General features: G+C 39.1%; 1 protein-coding gene across 1 annotated transcript in view; it reads right to left on the bottom strand.

The window, feature by feature from the left end:
- Positions 1-17,500, bottom strand: part of LOC127414914 (protein patched homolog 1-like) — an 83,990-nt gene that overhangs the window by 3,638 nt on the left and 62,852 nt on the right. Inside the window, exons 18-23 of the mRNA XM_051653310.1 lie at positions 16,004-16,284; positions 13,163-13,300; positions 11,684-11,826; positions 5,710-5,809; positions 2,373-2,663; positions 788-1,343 (exon numbers count right to left, since the gene is read on the bottom strand). Coding sequence (XP_051509270.1) covers positions 789-1,343; positions 2,373-2,663; positions 5,710-5,809; positions 11,684-11,826; positions 13,163-13,300; positions 16,004-16,284 — 1,508 coding nt within the window. The 3' untranslated portion in view covers position 788. The remainder of the gene's footprint in view (positions 1-787; positions 1,344-2,372; positions 2,664-5,709; positions 5,810-11,683; positions 11,827-13,162; positions 13,301-16,003; positions 16,285-17,500) is intronic.

Below are 17,500 nucleotides of genomic sequence, written 5' to 3'. Positions count from 1 at the left end.
CCATTTGCCTTTACGCAAGTATCGGTCTACAACAGGTGGAAAATAACTAATACAAATTTAGATCTAAAGACAATTATAAATGTAAACATAATAATATTAATAATGATGATAATAGTAATAGTTGAAATATTCATACATTTTAGATTTAAGGTGAACTTATTAAGATTGTATACACATGTATAGGCTATACAGTGAACCTGCAGAGTTGCGTTCACAATGCATGTTAAGCGCAAACGACTACGTGGAAATTAAGCGAACTAAACTTCAAACACCTCTCAAGATGGTCTGAGGTCATTTGCAGCATTTTCATAGACAACACTATTCTTGTAAACAGTTTTCAGATGACTGAAACAGAAAAGAAAGAGTGAGAACTCTTTACATGTGAGTGTCAACGAGACACACACTTGCTGCACGCCTCTGAACAAACAGCACACCATCGACGTGCAACGACGGCTTTCCTTTCATCTGTTCTTCAAAATATAATAAAGTGTGTTTCTTCAAGTGCGTGTCTTTGTATCTAACAGCATTTCTTGTAATATGTCATTCCGAGATGTCTTACAGTTAGCCCGCCACAGTGGCGGGTAGATGAGAAAAATTACCCACCATGCCCATACTATCTTCCCAGCTCCATGGTTTTGTAATTTCCAGATTTGGTCAATCATCGACTGTCAATGAGTGCCCAATTGGAATATTTGTCAGATATCGTCAATATACAATTACATCGTCCTATCGCCCCGACCTAGTGTTTACCTGATTTGAATTGAGCCATATTCTTATAAGAACTCACCTTAGCTGGAGGGTCTTGTGTGGCAGACATTGGAAGTGTCATATTCTAGATCCTGCAGCTCCATGCCCTCCGTTTTTGAGCCATCATTGCTCTCATCAAAGGGCATGTGAGGGTCGGAGAATTGAGAGTCAGTGTAGACTTCTTCTGAAGTGTGGTAGCTGTCATTGTAGGGGTAGGACGGGTAGGCGGGGCTCTGGCTGGGCATACCCGAATGAACGGCGACTGTCACTGAGGCAGAGGCTGTCACAGTAGTGATGGGCTGACAGTACGCGGGGCTTGTGGATGGGTGGGAAGGGTGAGAGTAAGGGTTGTGGGAACGGGGCCGATGGGTCCCTGGACGTTCCCGATTGTTGGGGCCTGAACGGCCACCTGGCTCAGTAGCAGTTTCAAAAGCATCCATGCGCGGCCTGTGAGGAGGAGGTGGGTGTCCGCTCCCAAAGTCCCTCTTAGTGTCCCTGCTACTGTATCGCTTTGACGACTGAGGTCCAGCATCCTGAGAATTGGGAAGATGGGTTGTTCTGTAATTCTGTGATGGTTGGTTCTGTTTAGAGACATCCTGTGGAAGATGGTGTATCGACATTGGTTAATTGAGACAATAAACAAAAAAACATGCTAACTGCATAAAACTAGGGATATATACAGCAGTACTGTTCAAAAGTCTTATGCAAATTAGAAGTTTCATCAAAAACATTTTTTAAGATGGTTATTTAATATCATTTGCTTTACTGTGTCAATAGGAAATATACATTTTAGATTTTCAAACATTCCTTTTGCAAATACTGTAGAATATAAGTAAAACAAGGAGTCCAGCAACAGATGGTATGGCCCCCAGAGTCAGTCTGGGATTACATAAAGAGACAGAAGCAACTGAACAGCCTATATACATAGAAGTGTGGCAAGTTCTCCAAAATGCTTGGAACATCCTATTTGCGAACAACCTTGAAAAACTATGTGCAAGTGTACCTGGGAAAATTGGTGCTGTTTTAAAGGCATAGGGTGGTCACACCAAATATTGATTTAGGTATTTTTTATGTTTACTGCACTTTGTATGAATTAATTGATAAATAAAACCATTATAAAAAAATAAAATTTAACTGCCAAACACTTCAGCACAGTACTGTAAATGCTCTAAAAATCTCTCCTAAAGAATTCTGTTTTTGCAGCGAGGGAGGTTTGTAGCTCATAGTCACTTGTTAGTGAATCAGACTATACTAGTTGTGCTGTATGTTTGATTTCTGAATTTCAGGCAAGCCGATTAGTCCAGTTTAGTACAGTTCATGTGCACTCTGGTTCCATTTTGCTGATATGAACGCAATCTGTCCTAAATTGCGAAAGGGAAATGTTATTGATGATGTATAAATTTGCATCTCGGCATGCTCCCTGTCACACTTATATTACTATAATGCATTTATCATAGCTGCTTATCCAAATAAATTGCCTTCAGTGAGCAGCACACATTCTTACATCACTTATTTTGTGGTCTTTTTATACCATCACGTTCAATTCAGACTGCAAGCTCACAACTCTTTTGCCATGGGGCTGTAGATTCAGAAAAGCACTACAGGAAACACAGTGCTTTACTAACCGAGTTAGAAGAAAACACTGGTAGTTCCACTTGATGATTGCCTTGTCGTCCACCTGTGGCGATCCGCACCTCCTCCAGTCTGGCTGATCGCCCCCTGTTGGACTGGAGGTCATACTGCTGAAGCTCCTGGCTAATACCGGACACAGTTGTGTTTGAACCATATTCTGAGTCTGAAGAGTCTGAACCTGCTCCAGTGGTGGTGTGGTTGGGTCGCATGGTGAAGCGTACCACCTGTGGGGGAGGCTCTGGGGATGGTGTGGGCAGTCGGCTTCGCCCGTCTACTGGAGACACCTGAGAGGCAGAGTTTATAGGACATGAAGACATTAGTTCAGTACAAAATGGGAGAAGTCGCTCTCTCAGTTTTAATTTCAGTATCTCAGTAACTGGTAGATGTCATGTGATGAATTTTGAAGATCCCATGAAATTGTGTATTTTTTTGTCCTGTGTTGACTATTAAAACAGGAAGTTTCAGAGGGCTTCCTGTCCAGGATATATCAAAGGGCTTATCATAAAGCATCCTTTGCTACTTGCTAATCTGTTGCATATGGTATTAGGGGGAAGGACATTCTCATCCTAGAGAGCATATATATTTATCCTTTTTTAATGTGTTGCCAAAAATTCCCATATTCTTTTCATTTCCCCCTCACCATGAAATCTTCCCAGCATGCTCTTATATGATGCAATTTCAATCACTCCATCAATCCAATCTAGGGTTGCAACGGTATGAGATTTTCACTGTACGATAACCGTTTCAGAAAATATCACGGTATCACAGTATTACACAATTATTACAATTTCTTTGGTTGAACAAATGCTTTATTATAACTGAAACTTGAAACCATTTTTTTTAAAATGGAAGTATGTGTAAAAAAGTCTCCCTTTTGAAAATAAATAAAATAAATAGAATAAATAAGAAAGCTAACAGAATTATAATAATAAACATGATAAAAAAATAGCATGTAACTATAAAATGTTATATAACTAAAGCATGTTAGTTTACATGTTAGCATAGTATGTTAAATTAACTACTAAATGAAAAATAACATCAGCTGTGTGAGCTTTTAAAGTAATGTCTTATGATTATTAATAATTAACATATACTGTAGGTGGGGGGGCCTGGGTAGCTCAGTGGTAAAATACACTGGCTACCACCCCTGGAGTTCGCTAGTTTGCTAATTCAAATCCCAGGGCGTGCTGAGTGACTCCAGCCAGGCTTCCTAAGCAACCAAATTGACCTGGTTGCTAGGGAGGGTAGAGTCACATGGGGTAACCTCCTCGTGGTCGCTATAATGTGGTTTGTTCTCAGTGGGGCACGTAGTGAGTTGAGCGATGGCACGAAGCCTCCACAGGCACTATGTCTCCATGGCAACACGCTCAACAAGCCACGTGATAAGATGCGCGGGTTAGCGGTCTCAGACGCGGAGGCAACTGGAATTCGTCCTCCGCCACCCGGATTGAGGTGAATACGCGACCACGAGGACTTAAAAGCACATTGGGAATTGGGCATTCCAAATCAGGGAGAAAAGGAAAAAAACAAAACGAAAAAAAAAAAAAAAACAAACAAACAAAAAATAAAACATATACTGTAGGTGTGTGACAGCGCAGCCAGACTGCTCCTGTCTGTACCTTTAATTCAGTGGTTCTCAACTGGTTTTGCTTCAGGACAGATTTTACATTGGAAATCAAGTGACGACACACCATAGTAAAAACGTAACCTGTATTTAATGTATCCTGGGTCACATTTCCTTTATGTTGCATAGTTTTGTTTATGGTTTTCAAGTATAAGGACATGCATCAAGTGACATTATTTTTGTTGTTGACGTCAACAACAAAATCTACAGGAAGTTTTCTCTCCCCCCTTTTAAAAATTGAAGAACATATTTACTTATATGAGCCCATTATTATCCCGTTTGTTTCCTAATTTCAAACATAATTCAAACAGAACATACATATTACACAGGAGGAAAGGCTCCTCATTACCATGGTTAGGTCAGTGTAGCTAGTCTTAAATAATAGTAATAATAACAAATTATAATATTTATGAAAAAAATAAGTACTAGCTGAAACACATCTTGAAACTTTAACTACAACTGCCACTGTTGATATAAAATGAGGTCTAACAGATTCTACCTTTAGATTATTTCATATGCAACTATAACATTTTGTCAAAATATAACAGTTACTTTTACTCATGTAAAATCGTGAAACAATTTTGTAAAGGTGATGATGTATAATGAAAAAAACATTTTGCGCTTAGCACAGTGTTGCTCTTTTCCTCCTCAGTGCTGTTTGGCATGTCAGGGCTGCCTACTGTTTGATGGGTTTGACTTGACTTCCTCCATAACGCTTTAAACTAGAAAAGTCTCACTAGAATAGAAATTGGTCACATCAGTTTTGAGGTCTGCGCTCCGCAATATCGAGGGAAGCCCGGTTGTTGCACACACACATCAGAGAGCAGAGCAGATCATTAGAGCGAGCTGGTTCCGTTACACTCTTGCGAGATTATCATTAAATCTGCCTCGGCAGTCCTAAATAGGTTATCACTTGGGCGGCCGCCGAAATATCTTCAATGAGAGAACCATGTCATTGTTCTTTCCCTGCTGTCGCAACCCAGTACGAATAGAACTGCGACCCACCAGCTGAGAAACACTGCATTAACTCACACACACACTCACTTATGTCAGACTCTCTTCTCTCTGACATTTTCTCTGCTGCATGTGTGTGTGTGTGGGGCAAGTTGACGAATCTGACAGACAGTCGAGAAGGAAAGGAGATGCGCACGCGCAGGTGAGATTCTCCATCCGGTTGCATGTTTTTTCTAAATACCGTAGATAAGCAAATGTACATGTTGTGATAACCGTCAATTTTCATACCGTGGTATACCGTGAAACCGGTATACCGCTGCAACCCTAATCCAATCTTTCGAATCTGGAGTTTTGGGGCATTTCCCATAGCGTAATATCCTCCTAGCTGCTCTAACGCAACCACTCTTAATAAGGATCAACGCATTCTCTGCTACATTGGGTACCACTGTTTTATCCCCAAGAAGGCATTTTTGTGGCTTCAGGGGCAATTTGGACCCCAGCTACAATTTTTATTTCATGGGGTCTTCAAAATGTTAAAATCACGACAGAGTACAGTGGTGGTCTCAAGTATAGAGCAGATATCAGATCAGCCTGTATTTCCCAGGTAATTATAATGGGAAATACGGGCTGATTTTGAACTATAGAATTTCTAACAGAGCTTAGCTGAGTTTTTTTATTTTATATACTCTAACTCCGCAAAGCTTTATCTATGGTATACGGTGGCACTATGGAGGATAACACAATCCTCTTACCTCAGGATAAGGGCCAAAGTAGGACAATAAGACTGGGAGAAGCACCAGTCCATTCAGGACCCCTAACACTGTTAGAATAGCCAAAACAGCGAAGAAATACCTGCAAATACACACAGCAAAAACATTTTTGGAGATTGACATTAGAATAAAGCAGAACTTTAAATTAACTTTACTACTATTAAAGAAGAATCAAAAGTCATTTGCACACTTTTTATAAACATTTGCACATAAAAAGACTTTGGTTGAAACTAAATTTACCTTGTGCCAGAGAAAGCTTCCAAAGATGTATTTTAAAGCAGCACAGAGAAGCAGAGGACATAATTAGTTGGTTAATTCAAAGGCACGGAAAATAGGGAAAGGAAAGAGATCAGGGGTTTTTTTTCTTCGTTTTTTTTTTTCTAGGGGTGAGTGGAGTACAAGCAAACACAGGGAAAAGCAAAACGGGAAGGAATGTGGAGTAGAAGCTTTGCAAGAGAAAAGAGATGAAGCACAAAGGGTCAGGGGCCTCTCTTTCGCTCTTTAAAAAAAGTAAGCATTAGCAAACAAATGAAGTGAACAGTATAGAATTTAAACAATTTAGTCTAGGAGGAAGAGAGAAGAACAAAGACTACAGGCCCCTCTTGCCTGGCCTCAAACTGATTCACTTTTCTCTCTTTTTTCTTCGTTCTCTCTCGATCACTCTTTCTATGCTAAGCCCCTGTGAAATTTCGCTGCCTTTCACAATCCCCTGCTCTAATTAAATCTCTAGAGTATCAGGTAAGACCCCCCAATCTCCTCTACAAATCCCTCCCCTCCTGTCCTCCTTCGCTCCCTCACTTTTTCTCTTTTCTTCATTATGGCCAGTTTTCCTTCCTTCGGTTCTCCAGCAACACATCTGTGTAAATTGCTGCTGCTCAAATTGCAGCTGCCATCTTGTACCTCAAAGAAATGCGGGGTCAAGAGGACACATGCACTTTTTCCACAATCTTTTTTTTTTTTTTTTTTTTTTTAACTGTATTCTTGTCTTTATTTACTCCAATAATGGACTTATGTTTCATTTGACCAATGTTAATTTTATAACAAAGGCACTAGCTGGGCAAAACCTACTTGTCAAAGAGTTTCAATGTCTTAAATCACTGAGAAGTGAATAGCACCACACCAAAGACTTCAGAAAGGTTGAGTAAGAAAGCAAATATATGTTTAGAGAGTGCTTGCATGAAGATAAATACAGTGGGCTACCAGAAAAGTATCTGGACACTTAAGCCACACTTAAAAATAGCAAAATGTCTGTGCATTATATAACAAAATATCAAAACAAATAGCATTTATGTTAAAAAAATACACTGCCCGACATGGTCTTCTGCTGTTGTAGCCTATCAGCCTCAAGGTTTGACGTGTTAATAGCATTCTGAGATGCTATTCTGCTCAATACAGCTGTACAAAGTGGTTATCTGAGTTACTGTTGCCTTTCTGTCAGCTCGAACCAGTCTGGCCATTCTCCGTTGACCTCTCTCATCAACAAGGCATTTCCGTCCACAGAACTGCCGCTCACTGGATGTTTTTTGTTTTAACACCATTCTGAGTAATATCTAGAGACTGTTGTGTGTGAAAATCCCAGGAGATCAGCAGTTACAGAAATACTCAAACCAGCCCATCTGGCACCAACAATCATGTCACGGTTGAAATTACTGAGATCACATTTTTCCCCCATTCTGATGGTTGATGTGAACATTAACTGAAGTTCCTGACCCGTATCTGTATTGTTTTATGCATTGCACTGCTTCCACACAATTGGCTGATTAGATAATCATATGAATAAGTAGGCTTTCAGGTGTTACTAATAAAGTGCACAGTGAGTGTATATAAACAATTATATTGTTCAGTGAGTATTGACGCTGGCTACCACCCCTGGAGTTGCGAGTTCGAATCCAGGGTGTGCTGAGTGACTCCAGCCAGGTCTCCTAAGCAACCAAATTGGCCCGGTTGCTAGGGAGGGTAGAGTCACATGGGGTAACCTCCTCGTGGTCACGATTAGTGGTTCTCGCTCTCAATGGGGCGTGTGGTAAGTTGTCCGTGGATCGTGGGCGATAGCATGAGCCTCCACGTGCGGAGTCTCCGTGGTGAGCCACGTGATAAGATGCGCGGATTGACGGTTTCAGAAGCGGAGGCAACTGAGACTTGTCCTCCGCCACACAGATTGAGGTGAGTAACTGCGCCACCACGAGGAACAACTAAGTAGCATTCCAAATTGGGGAGAAAAGGGGATAAAAAAAAAATAAAAAAAAGACTAAAAGTTAAGACATAAGTATTTAGACACCTTCTGTTTGTCAAATGTTAGTGGAACATGTCCATAGTTAATGTGATGAACTACACCTATGGTTACTCTGCTAGGACACCTGTGTGAACTTGAGGGGAACTGACTTCAGACATCCACTAAAATCACCCTAACACCAGTTGGTTAAACATCATTGTAGAAATGGCTCAGAAAAGTGAAGTTAGCTCTGAGAAAAGCTTTATCGTTATTTGTTTGCCACTCGCTTTGATATTTTGTATCTAATGCAATGACATTCAGGCATTTTTAAGTGTGACTTAATCGAAATGTCTCCAAACTGTTGTTTTTTTTGGGGGTCACTATGTGTGTGTGTGTGTGTGTGTGTGTGAGAGAGAGAGAGAGAGAGAGAGAGAGATTATTAGCAGGTATGCAACACACCTGTGCCTCAGACTAAACTCATAGACACATTTATAACTGATGCTGCTCCATGGCACTGGGCTTGGCCTCCCCAGGTTAACAAGCAGCTCCTCAGACTCAAACAATGTCCTGTAATAGCCACACAAGGTGTGCTTCTCTCTGGAGAATCAAAGCTTTGGGTGTCCCTCTCAGCAGGCTTGCTTTATTTATGTCCTCGGGGAGGTTTCATAGGTCTGGGGTGACTGGTTCTAGGGGAGAGCTCCCACATTGTTTACCCAAGCAGACGCCACTTGTTAGGGGAGAGGGTGGAGAGAGAAGCCAGCCTGGTATTATTTAGGCTTAGGTTGAAAAAACATTTTTTTGTGGATCTTTCGTCTTAGTCTGTATTTCATCAGGCTTCCCAACTAAGTCTCCTTGAATTGCACTTTTGAGTTTGCATTTGGCTCTTGCACTTATACACAAAAGGTGAACACAAAGCAGAGAGTAGATTAAAGAAATCAGCAGCTACTAGGGCTGGGTGCTATATCGAATAGTCACGATTTATTCACAATGATTTTGCTGGCAGCATAAAATTATGCAACATTGTGAATGTTGCGATAATTTTAAAGTGCTTTTTATTTGGCAATAAAGTATCCTATAGTTTCAAGAACCTTTCTCGATGAATTTGTGAGTATGAGAGAAAGGTTTCAATAACACCTCTAATTTATACTTAAAAATGCTGTTAGTTGGTTAGTTTGATTAATTTCTATGAATCACTTCAAACTGTCCATTGTAATGACTTGATTCAAAACTCTGATTCACTGAGCATGTTTACATGCAGAATCTTGCACCAATTATGCTTAGTAATCTGACTACATCAACAACAAGGTCATGTAAATACCTTTAATGGCTTTCCTTTATAAATGGTTTAAGCAAAAACGGATCGGCACATGCTGCTTTTTGCCCATTAACACAAGCAAGTGTTGTGCGTATACCGGTTTACATTTTGACATCAAAAGCAGAGAAAAATCAGATGATTTCAAATCTCATGTAAACGTGCGTTTCTTATGTGACATTTAAACGTTTTCAGCATGTAATGCGCTCAATGATTTGTTCACATGAATTACTTCAAACTATTCCATTTAAATTAATCGATTCAAAATTCTGATTGAACGATTCACACAATGCTCACAGAAGTCTCCACGTGGCATTTTTCACATATTGCAAAGCTTTGGTAGAACTATATGCAGGTAAATATTTCTGTTTATCACAATGTATTGTTATATTTGTGCATGAAATTAAAATGATTATATACTATTTAGTGTTCATATAGTGAAAATTTTTATTTATAACATTTTATAAAATAAAATGACTGTATTATGCCATTTCAGAGCAAATATATAAATATCGAAATACACTCACTGAGCACTTTATTAGAAATACTATGGTCCTAATAAAGTGCCTGACATGGTCTTCTGCCGTTGTAGCCCATCTGCCTCAATGTTCGACGTGTTGTGCATTTTGAGATGCTATTCTGCTCACTACAATTGTACAGAGTGGTTATCTGATGTACGGTAGCCTTTCTGTCAGCTCGAACCAGTCTGGCCATTCTCTGTTGACCTGTCTCATCAACAAGGCATTTCCATCCACAGAACTGCCGCTCACTGAATATTTTTTTTTTGTTTTTGGCACCAATCTGAGTAAACTCTAGAGACTGCTGTGCATGAAAATCCCAGGAGATCAGCAGTTACAGAAATACTCAAACCAGCCCGTCTGGCACCAACAATCATGGCACAGTCAAAATAACTGAGATCAAATTTTTTCCCAATTCTGATGGTTGATGTGAACATTAACTGAAGCTCCTGACCCGTATCTGCATGATTTTATGCACTGCACTGCAGCCACATGATTGGATGATTAGATAATCGCATTAATAGGTAGGTGTACAGGTGTTTCTAATAAAGTGCTCAGTGAGTGTATATTGAATATCATCAAAAGGCTCAAAAATATTGAAATATTTTTGTTATATCACTTTGCTCTGATGGCTACAAATCAACAAAGTTTGAAAAATGTATATGGTCTTGGTTGCACTGCTCAGAAGAGAGCTAACTCCAAACTAAACGTTCGTAATGAGGATTGATTTACGCCAATGTGCTTTTCCATGGATGAGTACAATTCCTTCAGACTACTTGAAGCAACAAAAGCATTTTATGTTTTTCAACTTTGAACTTTAAACAGAGACGTTGTGTGAGGTGTCCCTGGACTAAGAGCTTTTCAACTCTGTGCTTGAAAGCCACATCTCCCCAATGAAACGAGGGACCGCATACCTCGCCGCCCAACATGTACGATCTGTTTGGTTTCAAAAGATTAGCGGACCTGACAGAGGAAAGTCAGGGAAACATTTATCCCTGCAAGGCTATAAAAATACAGTCTGCTGGTTTTTTCATATCGTTAGGGGCCAGGGGGTTTTGTTTGCTGAAAAAACAGTAGTTGCGTTTCAATGGGAACCAGTGAGAAGGACGGGGCCCAATGTGGTCTGCGGGTTGAGAGAGTGTGTGAGATTGTGTGTATCTTTGTGTGTTGGGGGGTATCACTCTGAACTGATGTATGCATTATTTTAATGGCATGCTACTTTAGATCCAGAGTGATTTGAGGATGGAGGGTTGTGGTAGTTTTCCAGTCCTCTAACAGGAATGAAATACTGCAGCCAATTGTTCGTTCCCTACCATAGCAATAGCAGTCATACTTACCACTTTCAAAAACAGTTATTATTCAGTTGTATGATTTTTATTTTAATGCAATAATAATCTCAGTACCACTCCAAGAAACAATAAATTATCGTTTCTGGTTGAACTTACAGACACTCATCTGTGCACACTAAAAGGACATAAAATATAAAGGAATTACAATGTAACTGATTTAGATAATCTAAGTAGCAGTGTGCGTCACTCCTCATTTCCACTTTTTGACTTGCAGCAAAATATCCCAGACCCTCTCTGCGCTCAGCTTGTAAATGTCTTTGAGGGCCGTAGGAAAAAAAAGAGACACTACAGCAAACACAAGAGAGCCTCCAGCTCAATGAAAACAGAAGGGAAAGATACAATATGTGCTCAGTAAGAATGTGAGTGATGTGAGGGAGGTACAATATAGGGCAGGACTGAGAAGAAACATAAGAGAAAGACTTAAAAGGGTCATATACTCAATATTTTAAGGAGTATTAAATCATGTTAATCATAATCCAGTTCTAAAGCTAACCCATGTCAATTATATGAAATAGTCTGCAACCAACACAGCAGCGGTTTCTGAATAAAATGTTGCTGTCCTTACCTGACTATGAAGTCGAATTCTGACCCTGCCAGCATCAGGACTCCTAGCAAGGTGGAAAATGCTCCATCGAGCACTGGGGCAAACATGTGCTCAAGTGCCAGTACTGCTCGCTTGTTCCTGTCACCGATGGCTGTAAGGAACGCCTGTGATGAGAGCATTATATCTATGATCAGATTTAATTAGGATTGTGAATCGATAATTTTTTTAACTAATTAAATTGCACAGTTTTCTGAGATTAATCACGATTAATAATGGTACATGGTACATTAACACAAAATTAAAAATATAATCATAAATATATTTACTTTTTACTTTGTCTCAAAGAACATGAAATTGATTAGTCAACATTTATTTGAATTATTTAAAATGTTCAGTTTTTTTGTGGATATAGTTAATTTGAAACATTTTTACAGGTTAAAATCTTTGACATAGGTATATTTTTACATGCCATAAAATCAGTGGACATGCTTTAAGAATTGGGCAAAATCTTCTGGCATCTTCCAGTGGACTTTTTTAATAATAGGATCAAATGGGAAGAATCAATTTATATCAAGCTTTATTGGCAAGATAAACTTAAGCGTAAATTGCCAATGCATTATTAGACACTATACATACAGATATAAAACAAATTAAATACTTTAGTTTAAAATCTCAAAACTATTATGTTCTCTGGCTGCCGTTCAATTTCTATCGCACACACTCTGGGTCTCTCTCATGCTGTTTCGCTTTTGACACTGGTTCAGATGAGAGTGAGTGAGTGTTTTCAGGCAATGTAAAGAGATACGGCAGCTTGCCTGTATCTCACCCACACCTGGCTCACCGCTTGCGGATGAAGTCTCCATTCTCTGTATAGTAAATCCGCTCCCATGTTTATTATTCATGGGACATATGTCACACGTAATGAATAAGCGTGCACTGATCCACACAATCTTATTTTTGTGCAAAGATGTGCTGTCGAGTCGAGCGTGTACCTCCTGGAAATTTATATACGCTAATTTTAGCCACAGGAAGAGGAAGAAAAACATTAGTGAAGTTTCAGGAAATAATAATAATAAAAACTATATATATATATATATATATATTATTTTTTTTTTACGCGTTAAACCGTCAACTATTAACCGCCAAAATAAACGCATTAAATTTTCAAGCCCTAGTATGAATCATACAGACCAATTGATATATCCACTTATTATAGTCTAGGCTTATTTTTTTCTTTATTCTTCTTCATTTATTTTTTTGGTTTATTTTGCAGCTTTTGCATCTGATATAAAAGCTGAAGTGTGTAATTTCAGTGTCACTAGCTTCATCTAATGGAATTGCAACAATAATGATTGTTTTCAAACAGGCTTCCTGAACACCCCCAAGATTTTGCGAGTACTGCTACTTTAGTATTTAAAAAATGGCACACTTCAGCTTTAAACAATCCCCCACAGGAAACCCAGCCCTCATCAGATCCTGATCTCCTCTCAATAGACTCACCAGTGCCACATGGACTGTGAATTCCACACCGATGCCAACAGAGGCGATGAGGATGACAACAGGCACAGCGCTGAGCTTGATGCCAATCAACCCCATCATGCCAAACAGCTCCACAGTCATCAGAGACAGCACCAAAACCTGCAGGAGAACACCACCAAACATTAAGCCATTATCTTAGATCTTTCAAAAATTGAAGGAGTTATACTTTACTTGCTTAAGCATTAAGATACAAGAGGCAGTGCTATATTGTGAATATAGTTGTGGCTAAAGGGTGTTGGCTACATTCACAATATAGCACGGCATTGAGTGCCTTATTTTTATTTTATAGAATGGAGACTACATAATAAAAACATTTAAAGACACAATTTTTCATTACAGCAAATTAATTAAGCTAGAACATACAATCCGCTTGAACAGTGGTTCTCAACCAGGGGGCCGGAGCCCAATAGGGGAGCCTCAGCAAACTTCCAAGGGGACCTCAAGATTACTTTATATTAAAATAACTTGCACACTTCGCACACTGAGCTGTTACCGTATAGTGTATTTTGGCGTATTGATTAATACCTATTCAGAAAACTATGCATATTATAAATTCAAGTACAGGTTGGGTTAAATGGGTTAGGTCAGATAACGCGCAGCAGAATGTGGGAAAATATTTACTCCTAAATAAGTGTGCCTGTTTGTGACACACATAGTTTAATCCGGAGCTGAACTTGGAACTAGTTAAGTAAATGCCAAAATCAGCTGATGAGTCTTGGGTTACTGGGGGCCCCTGCTGCCTTTGAAGAGGGGTGAAGAGGACAGGGAAATAGAGAGAGAGCCAACGGAGGGGAGTCTGGGGGTGGGATAACATGGCGGAAGTCGGGAACATATGGAGTTTAAGGGGGACAAAAGCAAAATGGTAAAAGCTAAAGCAGGGCAATAACTTTCCCTTTCATGTGTCCAGTAAAGCAAAAGGATGAAGCAGCTATACTGTCAGACAGGATTAGATCACTAAAATGGCTTAAACACTGGCCCTAACAAAACTGAAACCATTGTAGAGCGGCAGATGGATTGTGGGAAAGAAAGTTATGCCTTGCCCATGTATAAAAAAATTATATAATGATACATATACATACATTTCAGCATAAACAGCAGGCCCATTTTACATAGGGGGTGATGTAGTTGCTGTGGTAACCTCTCATTTCCACATTTATTTTAGAGAAATGTCTCGAAAACCTCACGTAGACTAAACAAACTGTCTCTGACAGTATAAGATAAACACAAAGCGTAGGGCTGTAAAAACAAGGGTTCTCTTCAGCTATTTCTGCCTGCCCTCCCTTGCCTTGCTCTATGACATACACTTTTAATTAATTCCAAACCTTCTGTACATCACAGTATGAATGGATAAAGAACTTTAGTGAAAAGAAATCCTTTTCTGTAAGAAATGCTTTTTAAAATATTGTATGACATTTTGAAAATGTCAAGCTGAGCTTAAACATTTGATGCATGGATTATTACATCATAAATGAAAAAATCTGTTTCTTTTTACTTCATAAACAAGAATACGAGTCTCATGTCCGGTCTTTTTAAATGATGTATTTAGAGAGAGTTATCTGTCCGTTGTAATAGAAGATAATGGTAAATATTCCAGAGGTACTTGGTGCATCACCACTTTGATCAGCCATCTTAAATTTTATGTTGTCATACATAAAATCACAATGACATAAAAAGAGGGCAGTCATATAAAATTATAATTAAGGGTCAAAGGTCTGGGTGTGATCAGGTATATGGTTGTTTGGGTATGATTAATCACACTCTGAATGGTTAATAATGGGTTTTTAAGAACTATTGTAGTGAACTTCATGCATCAAAGGGTTAAAATGACACATTAGACCCTAAATGCAAACATTTAATTTCTACAGCATAAACATTCATATATCCATAGCCATACCACTGGCCTATTCAAACCAAGTCCGATGCAACTAAAACATGACACAAAATCATAAATTATCTACAGATATAACTATTCACACCAAGTTGGACACCAAATAGTCACCATTTTCTAAAACATTTTTGGATACCTAAATGAATTGTTCAGGATGTGAACAATAAAAAAAATTGTATTCAGTGAATGAGTTCATAAAGATGAATGGTTTTATTTTAAAATATTGCTGTGCACATTTGTGTAGAAAATTTGGACTTGGCAATGAATACGAATTTAATATACACTCTACGAGCACCTTATTAGGAACACTATGGTCCTTTTAAAGAGCCCGACATGGTCTTCTGTTGTTGTAGCCCATCCGCCTCAAGATTTGATGTGTTGTGCATTCTGAGATGCTATTCTGCTCACTACAATTGTACAGAGTGGATATCTGAGTTACCGTTGCCTTTCTGTCAGCTCAACCAGTCTGGCCATTCTCCGTTGACCTCTCTCATTGCAGCGTTTCCATTCGCAGAACTGCTACTCACTCGATGGTTTTTGTTTTTGGCACCATGAGTCAATTCTTGAGACTGTTGTGCATGAAAATCCCAGGAGATCAGCAGTTACAGAAATACTCAAACCAGCCTGTCTGGCACCAACAATCATGCCACGTCCGAAATTACTGAGATCACATTTTTTCCCCATTCTGATGGTTGATGTGAACATTAACTGAAGCTCCTGACCCATATCTGCTTTTATGATTTTATGCATTGCACTGCTGCCACACGATTGGCTGATTAGGTAATCACATGAATAAGTAGGTATACAGATGTTCCTAATAAAGTGCTCAGTGAGTGTACATTGGTAAGCAGAGCAAAATACCTGAGAAAAATTACTGTAAACTAAAACCACAAAGATCTTAACGCAGTACTTACTATGATCCCAGCAGTCCAGGGGTTGAGCAGGAAGATGGCGCACACCAGAAAAGTGCAGGCCAGCACGACACTGATGGAGAGCAGAAGCCAGTGACGCAGGCCTACATACTGCTCCCAGAAGAGGAAGGGGTAGCCGTTCGGGTAGCTGGGCAGACCCTGACGACTGTAATTGCTGCAGATGGCGCGGACACTCTCTATGGCCTCTACGAACTGTGGCGTCTCGCGAAGCCCATTGAGGTAGAAGGGAAACTGTGCATATTCGATGGGCTCAGCGGCAGGAACTGCAGATGTAAATTGCAAGATGTCATTGAAGATTGCTTTTCTCTCTTTACGTTCACTCAGAACAGTTTTGTTAAGGTTTTTGTCCTGAACCACTTAATGTACATGTAATGTCTTCATTCAAACGTTGTTTTTTTAGATACCTTTGGTCTTAGGTACACCATTCATTTTGGTTTTGGCTGAATGTTATACTTTTTTGGAAATGTAAGATTTAATTTCAGAAAAATCTCCCTATCTACTGATAGAATGTTCAGCATTTGAAAAGAAACCAGAAGTGATGATATCATCATAATAGTTGCATACTGAATTCCGATTTGTCTTCTTTCTTAAATGTATCTGCATACTGAATTGTAATTGGTCTTGTTAACGGAAAACAATATCTGAAGAGCTGAAAGTAATGACAACGACAAAGTGGCTCTGATGCGGCAATTAATTTACATGGAAGCAAAGCCTAAAAACTAAGTTTACCTAAAACTTGAACACTATTCTTTACCTGATTTGCAAGCACTGGTATTTCCTACCTTTCTAGTTTAGATAGAAACTGGTTCTTACTGGTTCACAAACTGGGTGCCACCACAACTGGATAGGGGCTTAGTTCAATATTTTAATAGCCACTGATTTTAAAATTACTAGCAATACCCACACTCTGTTTGACTACGCGTGCTGTATAGAGCGTTCGATCCTCATAGTGAATGCAGCTGCGCATGTGAACAGTCAAATGCGCTTCTTGGAAAAATTGCCCCCTTGACTCGTGCGATAGTAATGTAAACAAAGCTGTTAATGTAATATGACAGTGTAAGCAGACGGGACAAAAATCTGCGCCATCTTGACATGATATTAATGTAACAGTGGTTAAATCAAATCAGTATTAATGTATATCTACTAATCATAGGGTAAAGTTTTTTTATTTAGCATTAGAATACATTTTTTTTGCACTGTTGACTATTGTTCTCTATTTTATTACTGGCTTATGAATAATTACTTTACAAGCTTGAAGCAATGTTTACTTAAGAAACACTTGAAGGCTACCTTGTTTCATTTTAATTTGTTAATATTAATATTAACTTAAAACTTTTTAAATAGAAGTGTGTTTTCAATAGTATATTTATTTATTCATTTATTCCTGTTGGGGTGTGGCGGGAAACAAAGTCTGGGAACCACTGCTGTGGACTGTATTGGTACTTAGCTACACTTTAACAAGAACAAGTTACATGATCC

The sequence above is a fragment of the Myxocyprinus asiaticus genome, chromosome 24 (assembly GCF_019703515.2).
Source record: "Myxocyprinus asiaticus isolate MX2 ecotype Aquarium Trade chromosome 24, UBuf_Myxa_2, whole genome shotgun sequence".
Taxonomy (NCBI): domain Eukaryota; kingdom Metazoa; phylum Chordata; class Actinopteri; order Cypriniformes; family Catostomidae; genus Myxocyprinus; species Myxocyprinus asiaticus.
The sequence above is the reverse complement of the archived record's forward strand: the minus strand, read 5'-3'. Positions and strand labels throughout refer to the sequence as shown.